We start from the raw sequence: 17014 nt of genomic DNA on the forward strand, positions 1-17014 counted from the left end.
TTGCATTCGTTACAGTTTCAATCGCATCAGATTTTCCACGTGTTGGTATTGGTGGCGGCATTCGTACACTATCACGGAATCAGCGAGATGGCCATGTATCGGGTTACTGTCGGAGAGTGCGACATCCCCCACCAGCATCCGGCAATCAGTTTTTGAGGCTCTTCAGCAGATACTGGCATAAAACAACAATGGGCACAGGAGCAGCAGAAGCGGCAGTATCTAAAAACAACGGTTCTGATGGTAGGAAACTTTTTTGGTTTAAACACTTTTTGAATCATGTTTTGCCAACACCTTCTCTTCCGGATCCCGCAATATTAAGTAGCTAAACAAAAGTAGATACCGATCAGAGATGGTGTACCTCAAACTTTGTTATGTTCATTTTTATAGGATCTGGCCTTGGGGGTCGACTATTTAATATATAAAGATATCAAACTGAATCCTTATCTGCTATTTTTTGTTGAAAAGTTTTCTTATTGTTAAGATTTTCCATCTCTTTGATTGGTTTAACTAATTCCCTTTAGCAGGCTGAATCATGTTGTTTGTGGGATTGCTTTTTCATGAAAAATGTTGGCTCCATCACAATATAACGTTAAGTAAGTTTTCTAAAGGCTATAAACAACTTTCAGTTATCATTCAATGAGAAGATTTACATTTTCCATGAAAATGCAATCTTAAACTCGGGCATCATCTGCCCGAAAGTATCTGTTTTAATAAACAACTTGAAAGCAGTCCTCGAAGTCATCTAAAGGGTTACAAGACTCTCCGAACTTCATCGAAATCCCTGTCCATGTCCCCTTCTGTGTAACAATCCTTGATGTTTCTCAGCATAAGTATTGTCTTGTGTAGTACCTTATACATATTATTCTACAAATTACTTAAACTTTCATCTTTCCATTACAAATGATCGCATGAAAAGGGTTTGGTTTTACTCACTTCAACTTATTATCATGAAGCAAAACTATAAGCAAACAATACAATATACTTTTTCTTTCATAAGTTTACTGTGGCGAATTTAAAGCAGGACCGATGAATTCATGAAAAATGAATGAAAAAAAGCGCAGTAAAAGCTACAGATTAAGTAATATAATGTTATGCAACTGATCATTAAGAGAAAAAAATAACAAACAGACAACTACTCGAAGATAGACCAGCAATGTATAAGATTTTATTCGTACACTAAAGACAAAACACACTAAACGTGAAATAGATTTGGAGATGCACCGGGAAAATAGAGGTCTGCTTACAGATGGAATACCTTCAAATAAACATACCTAACTAAAAAATACAAAAATCAAGCGAGAAGAATAGAAAAAAAAACAACTCCAATTGCATGTTATTTCAATAACAGATTGAGTATTTGTCGACAGTACGTAGTGTTGTTTTCAGTTATATCTCTAACATATTCGAAAGCCTTGACCTCTATTATTTCGCTTTTTTTATCGGTTTATCGAACTAAGAACATTTGAACCGAGAAAGTAGCACGTTTCGACACTTTTTTGAATACTGTATCGGAAAGTAGGTACTACTTTACGACACTGTTTTTTTTCGGTACAAAAAGTAGGCTTTTTCAAAACCAAACATTTTAGTGCGGAGTAATTAAATAGTTATTTATGCAACAAATTGCAGAAAGAGGTTTTCTTCAGCACGAATCGTACATTTATCCAACGAGGCTCGCTAAGTTAAATAATTGCGTCGAGTGCTGAAAAAATCGAGTTTTGCAACGACTTGCATACAATTTTTTTTGCAATTTCAAAAGTTTCTTGAAAACTAACATAATTTATCGTCAAGAAGCGCAACTTAACAAAACATTGCATATATCGACGACCATGCTAAAGGGCAAATATTTTTTATCAGTAAGATAGGAATTATAACTCATTATTTTTTATTAGAATTTGTAACTTCAAAGTGATTCTGACTGTCCAATGAACGTGGAGGCAACAGCAGGTGCTTCTAGGTGTATACTGAGCATTGATGTCGATGTAATTATCAAAAAGAAAATGCACGAAACAACCGATGGGAGTTTGTAAGATTGGCTAAGACGATTGCTTGGGGGTTGGAAATCGTTTACAGTTGCTGAATGCTATGAAGAGAATTCCTTCCGACAAAAAACATGTTTGGGGTTTCGACTGAAGGCTGAGAGGATTTAAACTATCTATGTGATTTGCTATTTACGAGGAATCACCCAACATGCAGACGCTGCTGCTCACACCTTCGCACCAGCAATGTTGGCTACTCAATGAATGCTTGACCGAGAGCGGCGTACACTCACGTTCACACAATAGCAGATAGATTAGGTACAATTCATACACGCTCCTTTATATACACTCAAATAGGCACAATGCATACTACACATCTTCCCTCTTCTCCCAGGAAAAGAAACGAGAGAAAAAAAAGCATTTTTAAAAGTTATATATAGTGGTTTATATTATAGAAGACGCACAGAGTTTTTTTTATCCATGATCACTATTGATTGGTTCCATGGGTCACCTTTCTTTGTCTGTGACATACTTATGTTGCTGAGTTGTGTGACCTTCAAAGTCTGCTAGGAATAATATTACGATATTTTAACTAAACCCCTCATGATGTTTAAACTTTCACGAATGACATCCAAAATCCCCTGTATATCTTTGTAGCAAAAGCAAGCAGTTCATCATTTGAATTTTAAGTCATATTGCATTCAAATGTCACTATGGGTTCCGATAGAACTTTCTCCTTCAAGTTTTCGAAAATAAACATATACCTACATGCATCCATTTTTCCACTTTTCTAAGCATACACGCTCGTTGCCATTTTGCCTTTATTGCTAGTAAATATTTCTCATGTTCCCATATTCCATATCTAAAGAGTCTGAGCTAAGCTGGATAATTCTTTTGTCAATTAGCTATTTTCTCAATAACCAAATAAACAGCTGATTTCTCATGTTTACATTATTTTTGCATTTCCTGGGTCGCTAGAGTCTAATGCCTGTTCAGCAAATCTCTGTGTCGAAAATGCGCTGAAATGTGCACTATGCCAAAGATGATACCTATGTTTGAAAAGCAATACTATCACAAGGATTCGAGCTCCCAACCAAATGATGCCAATACATTTAAGCGAAACGCAAAATAATTAATGGGATTTTCTTCCCATTGGATAATTCATCACACTCGAGAAATCTTGGGTTAGTAACACCTTTCAGAAGTTTCATCTCTAGCGGTCATTTTTAAGTGCTCAGGTATTTCAAACAATATAAATACAGCAAAATCACAAAATCATATCATAGTGCCAGCACTAAATTTTACTTTGGAAGTTCGGACTCCCGAAAGACTTCCGACAAAGAAAAGTGAAGTACTAGATTTTCGGAAGTCTATGTTTCGTTGCTAGTACACCAGCGACATTTCTAAACATTTTATTTAAATTCACAATATGATCACTTTGTAAAATGAAATGACTAGTCAGGATACTCCATGTGTGCATAATTTAGAAGGCTCCCTCGTCTGACAGCATAACCTAATCATCCTAAAAAGATGGAGGAAAACATAGACACCGACCTAAAGTCTGCTTCATTTAATATTGGAACAAATTCTTTTGCTCATTGTGGCGCTCCTAGTGGACGGATTTGGAAACTTTTTTCACCCACGTGTCGGGAAATTCATTACCTTTCACCATGTATTTATGTCATAACACCAAACGATAGCATTTAGTAAACAACCGCCATGGAAGCCAAACGGAGAGATAAAATTGTGCACAGTTTTCTTGAAAATCCATTGTTGTCGGCATCGAAGCTAGCTAAACAGCTTGAAATGCCCAGAAATACCGTATGGCGTGTTATCAAGCAGTACAAGGAAACATTGACGACGGCTCGGAAGCCGCATTCGAAGCGTCGGAGTGGAACTGTCGACCGGAAACTGCGTGGGAAAGTCATCAAGGCCGTCAAGAGGAATCCCAATCTTTCAGACCGCGATCTTCCCAATAAGTTCCAGGCCGCTCACAGTACGGTGCGACAAATTCGTCTCCGGGAAGGAATAAGGTCATTCCGAGCCAGCAAACAGCCAAATCGGACGCTGAAGCAGAACAATGTGGCCAGAATCCGTGCTCGAAAGCTGTACGACCAAGTGCTGACCAAGTTCGACGGATGTAAAGTCTGCTTCATTTAATATTGGAACACAAACAATTGCGTGTAGTTCAGTCATTTATTAACGAATTCATAATTTGTTTTTCATACAAATGTAGCATTTTCTTTACTCTTTCATAAAAAAAAAATTAAAAAAAATTATTCATTGCTGTTTCGAAGAAATTCTCGTACTCGTACTCGTAAGAAAACTGTGCACAATTTGATCTCTCCGTTCGGCTTCCATGGCGTTTGTTTACAAAATGCTATCGTTTGGTGTTATGACATAAATACATGGTGAAAGGTAATGAATTTCCCGACACGTGGGTGAAAAAAGTTTCCAAATCCGTCCACTAGAAGCGCCACAATGAGCAAAAGAATTTGTTCCAATATTAAATGAAGCAGACTTTAAGAACGGATAAAACGTAATGTTGTACAATTGACTGGAGCATCATCCTTTTATTAGATTATTTGTATGTTTTTATCTTTCCAATAATCGCTTTCCGGTTTCTGGTTGATTGATTATATTTGGTCGAGATTTGAAAAGATTGTTAGAACCTCATCAGGCCCCTAGGATTCGTAACTACTTGCTTTTTTTCGCCGTTTTCATGAATATGCTTTTTACGATCTTACTCATCTTCCACGAGTTAATTAAATCTTACTTTCCATTTTTGTCTGTTTAAAGTCTGTTTAAAGCCACCTAAATTAAATTGCCTATAAAATTATCACAAATCGACTTATCCAGAGATAAGGAAAGTCATGTTAAATAGAACCCTCTCGATTTTCAAAAAAAAATTTAGACAGTTCAACGTTTTGTGTTCATCCATCCTGAGATAGTATTTATCTAAAGGAATAAGATAATGAAATAGTACATGATCGAATGAATAATTTACTGGCAACATCATTTGTCAACATCGGACCATCGTTTCTTTCGAATTTCGTCGGTCGTTAGTCGTTAGGCTTCTCTCGAGCTTACAACTACTTTTTTATACTTAATTTGGGCTAGAGTTATGAACCGTGCACTTTTTCTTAGCTAATATTAACATTTGTGAGTCCTCCTGGCCTTAATTTAACTTTTTTTGTGCTACTCGAACTTAACTCAACTTCGTTTGTGCTCTTCTCGAGCTAAATTCAACTTTTTTGGTCTCGTCCCAAGCATTATTCATTTATTTGTGCTCATGTCGAGCTAAATTTAACTTTTTGTGCTCGTTCTGAGCTAAATTAAGCATCTTTTGTGCTCATCTGGACTTCTTGTTCAACTTTATCTACTCATCCCGAGCAAAGTTAAACTTCTTTCTGTGCTCGCCCCGAGCTAAATTAAACTTTTTTATGCTCGTCCCGAGCTAAATTTAACATCTTTTGTGCTCGTCCCGAGCTAAGTTCTATTTTTTGTGCTCGTCCCGAGCTAAATTCAACATCTTTTGTGCTCGTCCCGAGCTTAATTCAACATCTTTTGTGCTGGTCCAGAGCTAACACTTCTTTCTGTGCTACTTTTTGTGCTCGTCCTGAGCTAAATTCAACTGTTTGTGCTCGTCCCGAGCTAAATTCAACATCTTTTGAGCTCGTCCCGAGCTAAATTCAACATCTTTTGTGCTCGTCCCGAGCTAAGTTCTACTTTTTGTGCTCGTCCCGAGCTAAATTCAACTAGTTGTGCTCGTCCCGAGCTAAATTCAACATCTTTTGTGCTCGTCCCGAGCTAAATTCAATATCTTTTGTGCTCGTCCCGAGCTAAGTTCTACTTTTTGTGCTCGTCCCGAGCTAAATTCATTTATTTGTGCTCGTCCCGAACTAAGTTCAACTATTCTAGGCTCGTGCCGAGCTTAAATCAACTATTAAATGCTCGTCCCGAGCTGATTTCCACAATATGTGCTCATCCCGAGCAAATACTTACATTTTGAACTCGACCAGAGCCTAAACCAATACGACTCTGCTCGCTCCGAGCTATTGCAATCAAGCTTTTCACAAACTTTGTTTTTTCTTTCATTCAAAACAAGCACTTATACTAGTGGTTTTTCTTTCAGTCACCACTTCAACCAAAGAATAACAATGGAGCGCTAGCGCTCCCAGAAGAATCACAATTTACTGCAACTTATTTACTGCTTTCACTGCCAATTTCACAAAGCGCTGCCCGTTGGGTGATTCCTGCTGGTATGAGGTTCAAATTATTTGGCTAATAAACTATTAGAAAACCTGTCACGGTCGCCATTATGTGATTTGCTATTTACGAGGAATCACCCAACATGCAGACGCTGCTGCTCACACCTTCGCACCAGCAATGTTGGCTACTCAATGAATGCTTGACCGAGTACGGCGTACACTCACGTTCACACAATAGCAGATAGATTAGGTACAATTCATACACGCTCCTTTATATACACTCAAATAGGCATAATGCATACTACACACTATCCACCTCTAAAAGCACTTTCCGATGAATGATCAATTAAAAATTTTGATGTACAAAAAATGTATTGAAAAGTAATGGGCAGAGTAAAATGAAACGTATGTGGCTTGCGTAAGGGCAAGTAACATAATGAAAATTTTATTGATTCTTAATAGCAACAAATGTTCTTCAGAAAACCTGATTGCTTCGATGGGAAAACTCCTTCACTCCTCCTCAAACTTCTGGATGCTGCAGACCGAGTGCATTTTGAAAGAAATGTATCTTCTCTCGATTCTGTGGCTTGGTCAGTCCATCAGCAGTTTGCTTTTTTTTGTACAGATGTAGTCCACAGCAACTTCGCCTTTCTCCAGTGCATTCCTGATGAAATGATTCACGGATATCGTTTCCGGAAACCTCGATGTGCAAGCTTGGATCGTAATCGGCACATTGGAGGCCAAACTTCTTGAAAGCGACATCAAGCTTCTTGTTCCACACTCTGCTTGACTGTTTGAGTCCATAGAGCGCTTTCTTGAGACGACATACCTTGGATCTGTTGTTCTCGTCGATGAAGCATGGTGGTTGCTCCATATAAATTTCCTGCGTCAAATCACCATGAAGGAACGCAGTAATGGCATCCATTTGATCGACCTTCATGTCCCAGCGTGCAGCGAGTGCGAAAAGATAACGTAGCGAACAACTGGAGAGTAGGTTTCCTGGTAATCTACCCCCTTTCGCTGCGAATATCCTTTGACGACGAGCCTGGCTTTGTGTCGATCGATTTTGCCATCATCGTTCAGCTTAGTTCGGTACACCCATTTGCATTTGATTGCATTTCATCCTGCGGGCAGGTCACAAAGCTCCCATGTACCGTTCGAGATAAGAGCATCATGCTCCTCCGGCATCGCACTTTTCCAGCTTTCGGCATCGTCATGGGCCAACGTTTCTTGATGTGACAAGGGATCATTCGGCAGGAACTGTGAAACATCGGAACCAGTAATTGAAATAAAGGAAATTAATGAATTATACTTGACTTGGGTAAGGCGCCTCCGATCGCAGAGCATCAACCGTGTTGGGACCTCATTGTCACCTGGTTGTTCATTCGACGAAGGCGAGGGGGACGCAGTGCTGATACGCCCGGATTCCGATTCAGTTTCAATCATCGGAGATGAACCATCAGCGAACTTTGATGAAGGTAGGCCAGTGCAATGGAGCTGAAAATTGCGGTATCTCGTAGAAATGAACCGTTCTCTGTTGCTTCGCCTCACTGTGGGAAAGGAGGGATGAATGACATCCTGGTGTTAAAATCCTTATGATCAAATAAAAAAAAAAGTCACCGTGGGAATGACAGGAACCTCACTGAAGCCCAACCACATTGAAGTCCAACCTGACTAACGTGGTAGCTCCTCTGCCTTCAGCAACGCTTGATTGAGCCCGGTTGATTTCGCCCTCAGCAACTAACGAAACATATCGGGATTTGAAAATTTCGTCCTTTGCGATGTCGTATAAGCCTTCGAATTCTCATCAAAACCAGTGAGAATACATTCGATTGCCTTCTTGTCCCACTTCTTGCGCTTGCACTTGGGTACATGTGCCATCACGGTAGTCCCGAACACTATCACGTGTTGCAGGTTCGGCTTGCGCCCGGAACACGCCTCTTCCGGCGTAACGTCGATACCTTTCGTGGGCGATCTGTTTACCAAATAAACAGCAGCAGCGACCGCTTCTGCCCAAAACGGTTTCGGAAGATGCGCCTCAAACAGCATACATTTGGCGCGCTCGACTGTCGCGCGATTGACTCGTTCAGCGAGTTCGTTCCGCTCGGGGGTATATTCGACGCTTGTTTGATGCTTGATTCCGGATTCCTTCTCTGCCGCTGCCGGCAAGTCTGTCCCATATGCAAAAACAACGAACCGAGAAAAGCGGCTTTTAAGATTTTTATAAACTTTCGTGGATTTCTCGGTTGAAACTTTACCTTTTCTACTTCTTTTTTCACAGATATTAAGATAATTGTTGTAGAATTTCGTCCAATGTGTTCTTGATTTGGAAGTTGTTGATGCGGAGGAGAAAATAATGATGGGACAGCCTTGCGAGTATACTTCGCATGCGGATTAAATATACCCGCAAAGCTGTCCCATATTTGGCATTTCGTTTGTCAGTTGATTTGATTCTCTCTATCTGCGCTGTATTATTCACTTTACTGGTTGTTTACTGATAAAAATAAGTTTGAAATGATGTTTATGACATGTTTAGATAGTCAAAGATTAAGAAAGTTTATCGTAAGAATTGAGTGGGTCTAAAATAAAATGAATAACAACGTTCCATGAATAAAACAACCTGTACCATCATATTTTGGAAAGAAGTTTCGGCACTGGTTTCGGTCGATTATCTTTTTAGAAAGACTATAAATACCTTCAAATCAAATTAATGCTGAATCAGAAACAGCAAAGTATCTTGGATGCAAATATTTGATGAAAAAAATCAATTCAATATGACTTAATAGATTTTATGAAAGTCCAAGCAGCAAGTAACAGCATGACAAAAACCTAAAAAATATGGCTTTGTAGCTGATTATTTTCCATGTTTACAAAGAACAATTCAATAAGCTTCATGCGAAATTTAAAAAAAAAACAGTTTGATGGAATATACCCATAAGGCTAAACTTAGCATGTAAAAGTTATGGAGATTTTTATTTTTAACTGCACTGTACTGTTTTATTTGGTCTAACTTTCGCAATTTCAATGAATGCTAATTTGTCGCACACATTGTATGAATATTTGTAAAATTAACGTAAATTAGACGAGCAATTTTGAAGCATTCTGTACAAATAGACATATGGGACAGCTTTGCGGGTATATTTCATATGGGACAGACATATGACTTGGTATTTTTTTCTATATGTTGAGAACAAAGTTATGGAAGTTTTTAGTCTAAATTGAAGAACTAACTGTAGGGGAGAACGAGGATACTTGATCCCTGGGGATACTTGATTCCTTACACGCAGAGAAAACTTGGATTTTGAAACAAAACAAAACTGACTTTGATTCAAAACACTCAGTTTTTTTAATCAAACTCCTGTTTTCTTTGAATCAATGAATTCTCGTTCTGATTCAAATGAATAATTTTTGAAAGAAAGAATTAATTTTTTGAACCGAATAATTTTGGAATTTGATTTTAAACAAATTCTTTGATTCAAAAGACATTTTTTCAATTGCATATGTCTTTTAAAACAAAGTAAATTTTCTTTCAACCAAAGAAAAATGTTTTCAACAGAAAGGAATAATTTCTTTAAGTTAAAACTTCAAACTTAGAAGATAATTTGGATTGAGCAAGTACCGAATTTCGAATTAAGTTTCGCCGGTCGTGTTAAAAATCAAAACTAGTGAATCAGAGATAGCTATTTAGGAGGATTCAGGATGAGGAATGCATACCATGGTAAGTGCGTGTTAATCCATTAGTCAAAAAGTGAATATTTAAGATTTTATATAAACTTTTACATTGTTACAGGACCACGGCTGATTCCGCTCAAAATCCAGCGGTCTGATTATCTTCGGGCCGATCTTCAGCGGCAATCACCAGTTGGATGACCGGAGTTGCTTCCGGAAGTTTATTGAGCGGTCCAAGAAGAATGCCCTCAGGCCAATATTTAGGACCGGTTAATTCCATTATAGTGAACCAGTGTTTGTGTTAAGTTTGTAATAAAAATGAATTTAAGATGTAAATTGTTTCTTTTTATTGTTCAAAATTCCTAATTGGAACTTCTGAACAACAGAAAATATTTTTTCCAATTGGAATAAAAGGAAAATATTTCAATGAACCAATCCTTTTAAATCTAAATCTAAATTACATTGTAGCAAACGAAAACAACTTTGCATCGAATGAAACTGTTTTTTGTTTCAAAGCATTAAGATTTTGACTCAAAGATTTTTCAAAAGAAAAATTCTTTGAAACAAAGGAAAATGTCCTTGAACCAATGGAATTTTTATTTATCCCAAAATCAAAGGAAAAAATCCTTTGTTTTTGCGGCACTTTCCTTTGAAATAAAAAATCTTTTTTCTGAGTGTAACTATATCTTGAAACTGGAATGTCTTACAAAGATCAAATGTTCTAGAAAAATGTGCCAAAATGAGCAAAATAACAATTCTTGTAGTTTAAAACATCTTAACAAAATTATTGTTTGAGTAATTGAACTTTGTTTGAAAAATTTCACAAAATGTAACTTGAAGATCTTTTTTCATCACTTTAAAATGTTCCTTACATGGGAAAATTATGAAAAAATATTTGTTCCAATGTATCAATCGTTCGAGCGTAAAATGAACTTCATAATGCCATATTTTCAAAGTAATGGAAAACTCTCAACTTTTTTCAGAAAAAGTTTTCTAAAATGTTGATCATGGGTATAATTGATCCCCTGGAGTTGGGTACAATTGATCCCCCTTCCAAACGGCATATTCTTCTACTGAATTGATCGTTATGATTGCTGATTACGAAATTACTAATATTTATCCAAAAACTAATATTTATCAAACAATTGTCTGAAGAAAAGAGCAAAAATAATTAATTTTCTCTTAATTATAAAAAATGGCGCCTTTAAGTATGCAATGTTATTAGCGTTGAGACAAAGTTATAGAATTTTCTTCTTATGTCTGCTATAAATTGTGAAATGAGAACAAACATGACCAAAATAGTCAATTAATATTCTATCTTGGGGTTTTGTTTGATTTTTATACAAGGAATAGGGCTTCCTGAATAAAATATCAAGTCTCCTTCAATAGGGGATCAAGTCTCCCCTAGCTTCAGAAAAATCGCAATTTTTTTACTCCCACGAAAATGCTTCTAGTTTGTCGACGGGTTCAAGTATCGTTCTAATTTTTGGAGCATAGAAACTTGAAGTTACAGGCTGTCAGAAAATGTCAAAGGCGGCGAGTTCCAAAATTTTTCCAAAAAGATATGGTGAAAATAAGAAAAGGGGATCAAGTATCCCCACTCTCCCCTATTTGAACGAATTTTGAGATAAACTGGAAAATGACGAAAATGCATATGGGACAGTCTTGCGAATAGCGGCAGTTCTGGTGAGTTTCGAACCAGGGATGCCAGGTGTTTAGGATAAAAAATCTGGGCAATATTGAAAAAAAGTCTGGGTATGTCTGTGCATAAGGAAGATCACGAATTTGGTACTAATAAAACAAGAAATTTGGCAATGCGTGTGAGTAGGGGTGGGGGGGGGGGGGGGGGTGTTGGGTAGAGGTTGGTTATTTTCGAGTTCAGAACTATATAACAAACACTGTTTCCTACCACGTACCACGTCGATCTTATTTTAAAAAAAAAAGTGTTTAATGAATGATTGGTCAAATACCAATGAATACAAGCGAGATTCAGTCTCATCAGGCACTTACGGATCAAATTCGCTACATGAAGATTGATTTCATCACTCAATTTTGAAAGTCTGTAAAATCTGGGCACTCTTAGCAAAAATCTGGGCAAAATCTGTGTCTGACCAATATCTGGACGAAGGGTCAAAAGTCTTGGTTTTACAGACAAATCTGGGCACCTGGCAACCCAGTTTCGAACATCGCGTTGCGATATTTTTTGCCGTTGTTGGTTCTCAATGTCTTGAATTTCCTTCCGGTTTGAGTATCGGCCATACACTTGAACTCCTTGAGTTTTTGTAAACCCTCACGCAGCGAAAAGATTTTTTATTTCAAAGGAAAGTGCAGCGAAAACAAAGGAAAATTTCCTTTGATTTTGGGATAAATAAAAATTTCTTTGTTTCAAATGCATTTTCGTTTGTTTCAAAGAATTTTTCTTTTGAAAAATCTTTGATTCAAAATATTGATACTTTGAAACAAAAAACAGTTTCTTTTGATTCAAAGTTGCTTTCTTTTGCCACAAGGTAATTTAATTTAGATTTAAAAGCATTTATTCATTGAACCATTTTTATTTATTCCAATTAGAGTCATCATTTTCTGTTGTTTTGAAATTCCTATTGGGAATTTCAAATAATAAAAAGAAAGGATTTCAAATTTAAAATTTATTTTTATTCACAAATAAATGGAACACTGGGTCACACACTGGTTCACTTTAATCGAATCATCCGGTTGAAATTTTCGTGGACCTGATCGCTGGATTGGGGCGGTGTCACCTCGGTTGAGGCATCCAGGGACTTGGAAAACCATCTATCGTCCGTGGTCCTGTAAAATTTCAAGCACTTAATCTTCAATATTTATTCTTTAATTAACATAAACTTACCATACTTTATCCTGAATCCTCCTAACTAAGCTAACTCTGATCCACATTTTCACACGACCAGCCAAACCGATTTTTCGTTTTCAATTCTTCTTACTCAATGCAAAAAACCTTCTAAGTTTGAAGTTTTTATTTTAAGAAATTATTCCTTTGCATTGAATACATTTTTCTTTGGTTGAAAGAAAATTTACTTTGTTTCCAAATAAATATGCAATTGAACAAATGTCTTTTGATTCAAAGAATTTGTTTAAAATCTAAGTCCAAAATTATTCGATTCGAAAAATTGATTCTTTCTTTCAAAAAATATTTATTTGAAACAAAACCATAATTCATTGATTCAAAGAAAACAGGAGATTGAATCGAAAAAATGATTTTTTAGAATCAAAGTCAGTTTTGTTTTGTTTCAAAATCCAAGTTTTCTCTGCGTGCTCTTCTTGGTTCGCAAAAAAAGATGAAAATCTTGCGGGTTTTGTCATCGATGAAGGACAAATAGTAACGCCGACCTCTTAACGACTCCTCTTCCATCGGACCACATATATCGGAGTGGACCAAATCCAGAACACCAGTAGCTCGCGTTCTGACATGGCTAAACGGCAATCGAGTTAGTTTGTGTTCAGTACACACCTTGCAATCTCCACATTCTTGACCGTTGAATTTTACATAATTGGCGAGACCATCCTTCAGCAGCTTCAGATTTTTAATGCACATGTGTCCCATGCGTGCCACAATCGAACAGAATGCCCACGGTATTTTTAAACAAAATTTTACAGTTTTCGTTTTTATTTATGGATGATTTCATCTGTTGAATTAATAAATTTAACAATCCAGTAGAAAAAACGAGCTGAATATTTAAAAATTCCAATAATTTAAGCAAACAATATTTTTTACATCAAACATTCAGTCCGGACACATTCGACTATGTTGCTCAAACTACCGTATTTGGAATATCTATTTAAATAAATACAAAATGGCAGCACTGCATTTCATAAAATATTATCCAAACGCTTGAATGAAACGGGCGCAAAGGCATCCCGAAAACCCCAAACAAGACGACGAATTGAAGGAAAATCGGTATAATACGTTATAAACCTCTTTTCTTCACTACAATAGTTGATTCAGGTAAGTAGCCCGCCTGTTATAAGGTTTTTTTTATTCCTTTTCAGATAATTCGAAAAAACTTAAAGAATGAGTGCTACTGCCTGCAAACGCTTCAAATTTTCATAGCGATTGTAAAGCAGTGTGTGTGGCGACCTAACGAAAAAGCCTATCAAAACATAACCTTCCCCTTACTGGCTCGGAATAATGAGAATTCACGACACAACATATTGCGATCTCTGTGAAGAACCCTTTACAAGCGAACATATCATCTTATATTGTATTAAATTCAATCATCTACGCAATTACTACGATTGGGATAAATTTACTAATCTTCTCGAGCTATTTCGAGATTTCGATGAAAATCGTATGAAAGAGGTCCTATCTTTCCTTGAAAAAACGAAACTTAAAATCTAAAAATAATTGGCAACATTAAACACGAAAAAATAGTCATAGTCAAGTTAGTGGTGTTATAGAGTAACGTTCTCTGGCCAAAACATTAAAACGAAGAAGAAGAAGAAGAAGAAAACATAACCTTTGTTTGGTTTTGTTATTTAATTTTGGTTAATCAAAACATCCTCGCTTATCTTGCTTTGCCACGAAATTGGAAGAAAAAAGTAGAAAAAAAATATTTGAGTACACACCTAATTAGCGGCCGCGAGTCATGAGCTCGGCATCTTCTGTACAGGAATAGACAACAAAAAATTGAACAATCAAAGCAAGTAAGGAAAGTAATTCCCCACTCAGAACGTTCCCGTTGTGAAGATTATGGTCAGTCTTATTAGAAACTTCGGCTCGAATACGGTAAGAAAGGAATCGATTGTTTATTCTGTGTGCTTCTTTTTCCCGAAATGTTTCCGACCTAATAAATATTGGAATGCCTGATTCGAAATAGGTGAAGGTTCAATAACTGCGCCATCAAAACAACGATTATAAAGTCTCACCTAAGAAGGCAAGAATCGATGATTCATCCGTACTTGAGTGAAATATGGTTCTTATTACTTTTGATTTGGAAATTATTTTATTACCTCTTTCTTTATCAATTATTTTTTCTCGAACAGGGAGGACGTTTCTTTGACGACTCATCGACTAGAATGGATGACCACGGGGGACATCACACGATGCTGGATCCGATTCTGGCCACCGAGGACGATGATGGCTTTCGACCGCTCAAGACGGTTCCAGCATTTAGGTGAGTTTTATTTGCCTTCGGTCAAAATAGGGAACTTCATCCATCAGTTCCACAAAATATGATTCAAAACATCGAAGTATTTTCTTATCTTTAAAACAAACGGTTTCGCCTGGTTGTGGTCTTTATTAACTATCACTTGCTGATAAAAGCTTGCGATATCGATGAACTCATCCCTCTGATACCAATAATGCATGCAATATTATACTTACATGTTATGAAGATTGAAATGTAATATTTTTGTACTTCCTTAAAGATTACCCTACGAGTTTATTAAGTTTGAAGTGTGTGTTGGATGGAAGTGCTTTATCGGACTGTTATCACTTAATTCCTCTACAGCTGGTTTGAGCGGATCAAGTTAATTTAATTAAATTCAATATGATTCACCATCATGAGACGAAAACACAGATTTGCTTGTCTATTTACTATTATTATTAGCAATTCTGTCAAATATGACATTCTTCCCTTAAAACCTATTTTTTAAATCTAGGTTTAAATTTAAGTATAGGTATCATTCGAAAATCCTAATAGGTAGCACCATCTTAGACCGAATTTTACTACCGCGAGAAATATAAATTTAAAAGCTGAATTTTTTATCCAATCTACCTTAATTTTTTTCTACAATTTTTTTCCCCGTTTCTACAGTGTTCATCTGCTGATATCCAGTTGCATTTCGTTGACCGGAATCGTCCTGGCAGCGACTTGGGAAGATAGTCGACGGTGTGAGGCTTACTTTATAATGCTGTACTTACGCGCTGCCTTCTGGTTGATTACTTTCGTAAGTCCCCCGTAATCACCTGTTGAGCTTCAACAACCCTAAAACAAACTTTATTATCGATTCAGCTATTCGATCAGCTAGTCCATCGGCGACATGAACAGCTACGGTTGGATGGATACCACGATTTCCACCGGTCGACGACCAAGCACAAGTCGATCCCGCTGCAGATTGTTTCTCTATGGAATACCTTCCTGCTAGCTATCCAGGCGCTCATTCAACACTACTATGGGGATCACTTTGCCGAAAAATGTATCATAGTGGGTTGGCTGTCGCCGATCGTGTACGTTACATTATTTTGTTCGATGGAAACGCTCACCCTGTCCCTAGTCAACGGAACCTATATTGGTAAGAAAAATTGAAATATTTTAGGAAAATCTAAACACTTATCTCATGACACTAATCCATCTGCAGCTAAAGTTGTTCGATTCAATCGTGCAGCCGCGCCACCGGATGCCCTCCAGGGATGCCGAGGACACAGTGGAGGATCACTGGGGCTAACTCAGCATGGTCTTAGCACAACCGAACTGCTCGAGAAGCAGGCCGACCTGATAAACTATCTGAAGGATCACAACCTGAAGTTGAACCAAAAGATCATGCAAATGAATGCCCAAGTGCGCACCGTCACCTTCCCGGGATAGAATTTTACATCTGGTATCTGATGGTTCAGGAGGGCCGACATCGAAAGGTAAACTAAGTTATTTTGTTGTTTTATTACTTTTGAAAACAATCCAAAATCATAACATATTCGACTAAATATTTCCATTACTTTCTGTAGTCATTTTTTCGTGTAGAATTTATTTTCATTTCTTTATCATAGAATCAAAGAAAACGGGACTGATAAATAAGTGAGGTTTAGAAAAACGAACGATTGGCAAAGTATTATCTGATAATAACAAAAATAAATTAGACAAACAAAATATTAAGGGAGGGAACTAAATATTGGTTCGAAAGCAACAGAAAAGCAGGGAGCTCAAGAAAAATTGTTAACTTTAAAAGTCCTAATAGATAGCAGAGTGTGTAAAAACACCTTTGGTCTACTTAAGGCGTTGTTTTGCTTTCTAACAATAATTTGTAGATTACATTATAAATAGATCACCAAGTTTTCTATGGATTCGAATCGTTTGTTAGCTAAACATATCCGTAAGCCGAAAGCCGTTCAATTTCTAAACGGTGCTTTTGCGTTGAACCCTTTTCCCTCCCACGAGATTGTTTGCTTAACCAAGGAAAGTATAATAT

At 37.0% G+C, this 17014-nt stretch overlaps 2 protein-coding genes and 1 long non-coding RNA gene across 9 annotated transcripts in view; 2 read left to right on the forward strand and 1 right to left on the reverse strand.

The window, feature by feature from the left end:
• Positions 1-1369, forward strand: part of LOC129738525 (adiponectin receptor protein) — a 36781-nt gene extending 35412 nt beyond the window's left edge. For both annotated transcript variants that reach the window (XM_055729748.1, XM_055729754.1), the window contains exon 5: positions 16-1369. In XM_055729748.1, coding sequence (XP_055585723.1) covers positions 16-156 — 141 coding nt within the window. In that variant the 3' untranslated portion in view covers positions 157-1369. The remainder of the gene's footprint in view (positions 1-15) is intronic.
• A 5246-nt stretch (positions 1370-6615) lies between these two features.
• Positions 6616-8764, reverse strand: LOC129739200 (uncharacterized). Its single transcript, XR_008735767.1, has 3 exons — positions 8446-8764; positions 7808-8358; positions 6616-7737 (listed from the first exon to the last, which is right to left on the reverse strand). It is a non-coding gene; the product is annotated as an uncharacterized LOC129739200 (long non-coding RNA).
• A 4922-nt stretch (positions 8765-13686) lies between these two features.
• LOC129738551 (transmembrane protein 192) lies at positions 13687-16889 on the forward strand. 6 transcript variants are annotated; one of them, XM_055729796.1, is made up of 5 exons: positions 13687-13835; positions 14873-15003; positions 15646-15778; positions 15844-16123; positions 16190-16889. In XM_055729796.1, the coding sequence occupies exons 2-5, from the start codon at positions 14906-14908 to the stop codon at positions 16414-16416; spliced, it is 738 nt and encodes a 245-aa protein (XP_055585771.1). In that variant the 5' UTR covers positions 13687-13835; positions 14873-14905; the 3' UTR covers positions 16417-16889. The 6 variants fall into 6 exon arrangements, with proteins under 6 accessions (XP_055585771.1, XP_055585747.1, XP_055585762.1 ...); XM_055729772.1 differs by lacking the exon at positions 13687-13835 and adding an exon at positions 14326-14615; XM_055729787.1 differs by lacking the exon at positions 13687-13835 and adding an exon at positions 14327-14582.
• The last annotated feature ends 125 nt before the right edge of the window (positions 16890-17014 follow it).

The sequence above is a fragment of the Uranotaenia lowii genome, chromosome 1, assembly GCF_029784155.1.
Source record: "Uranotaenia lowii strain MFRU-FL chromosome 1, ASM2978415v1, whole genome shotgun sequence".
NCBI classification, from domain to species: domain Eukaryota; kingdom Metazoa; phylum Arthropoda; class Insecta; order Diptera; family Culicidae; genus Uranotaenia; species Uranotaenia lowii.

Bases quoted from the DNA above. Each gene is read 5' to 3' on its own strand.
- LOC129738551 (XM_055729772.1), top strand. From the start codon at position 14,580: ATGGTCAGTCTTATTAGAAACTTCGGCTCGAATACG. The intron at 14,616-14,872 runs GTAAGAAAGGAA...TTTCTCGAACAG, and splicing joins GAAACTTCGGCTCGAATACG to GGAGGACGTTTCTTTGACGA. The intron at 16,124-16,189 runs GTAAGAAAAATT...ATCCATCTGCAG, and splicing joins AGTCAACGGAACCTATATTG to CTAAAGTTGTTCGATTCAAT.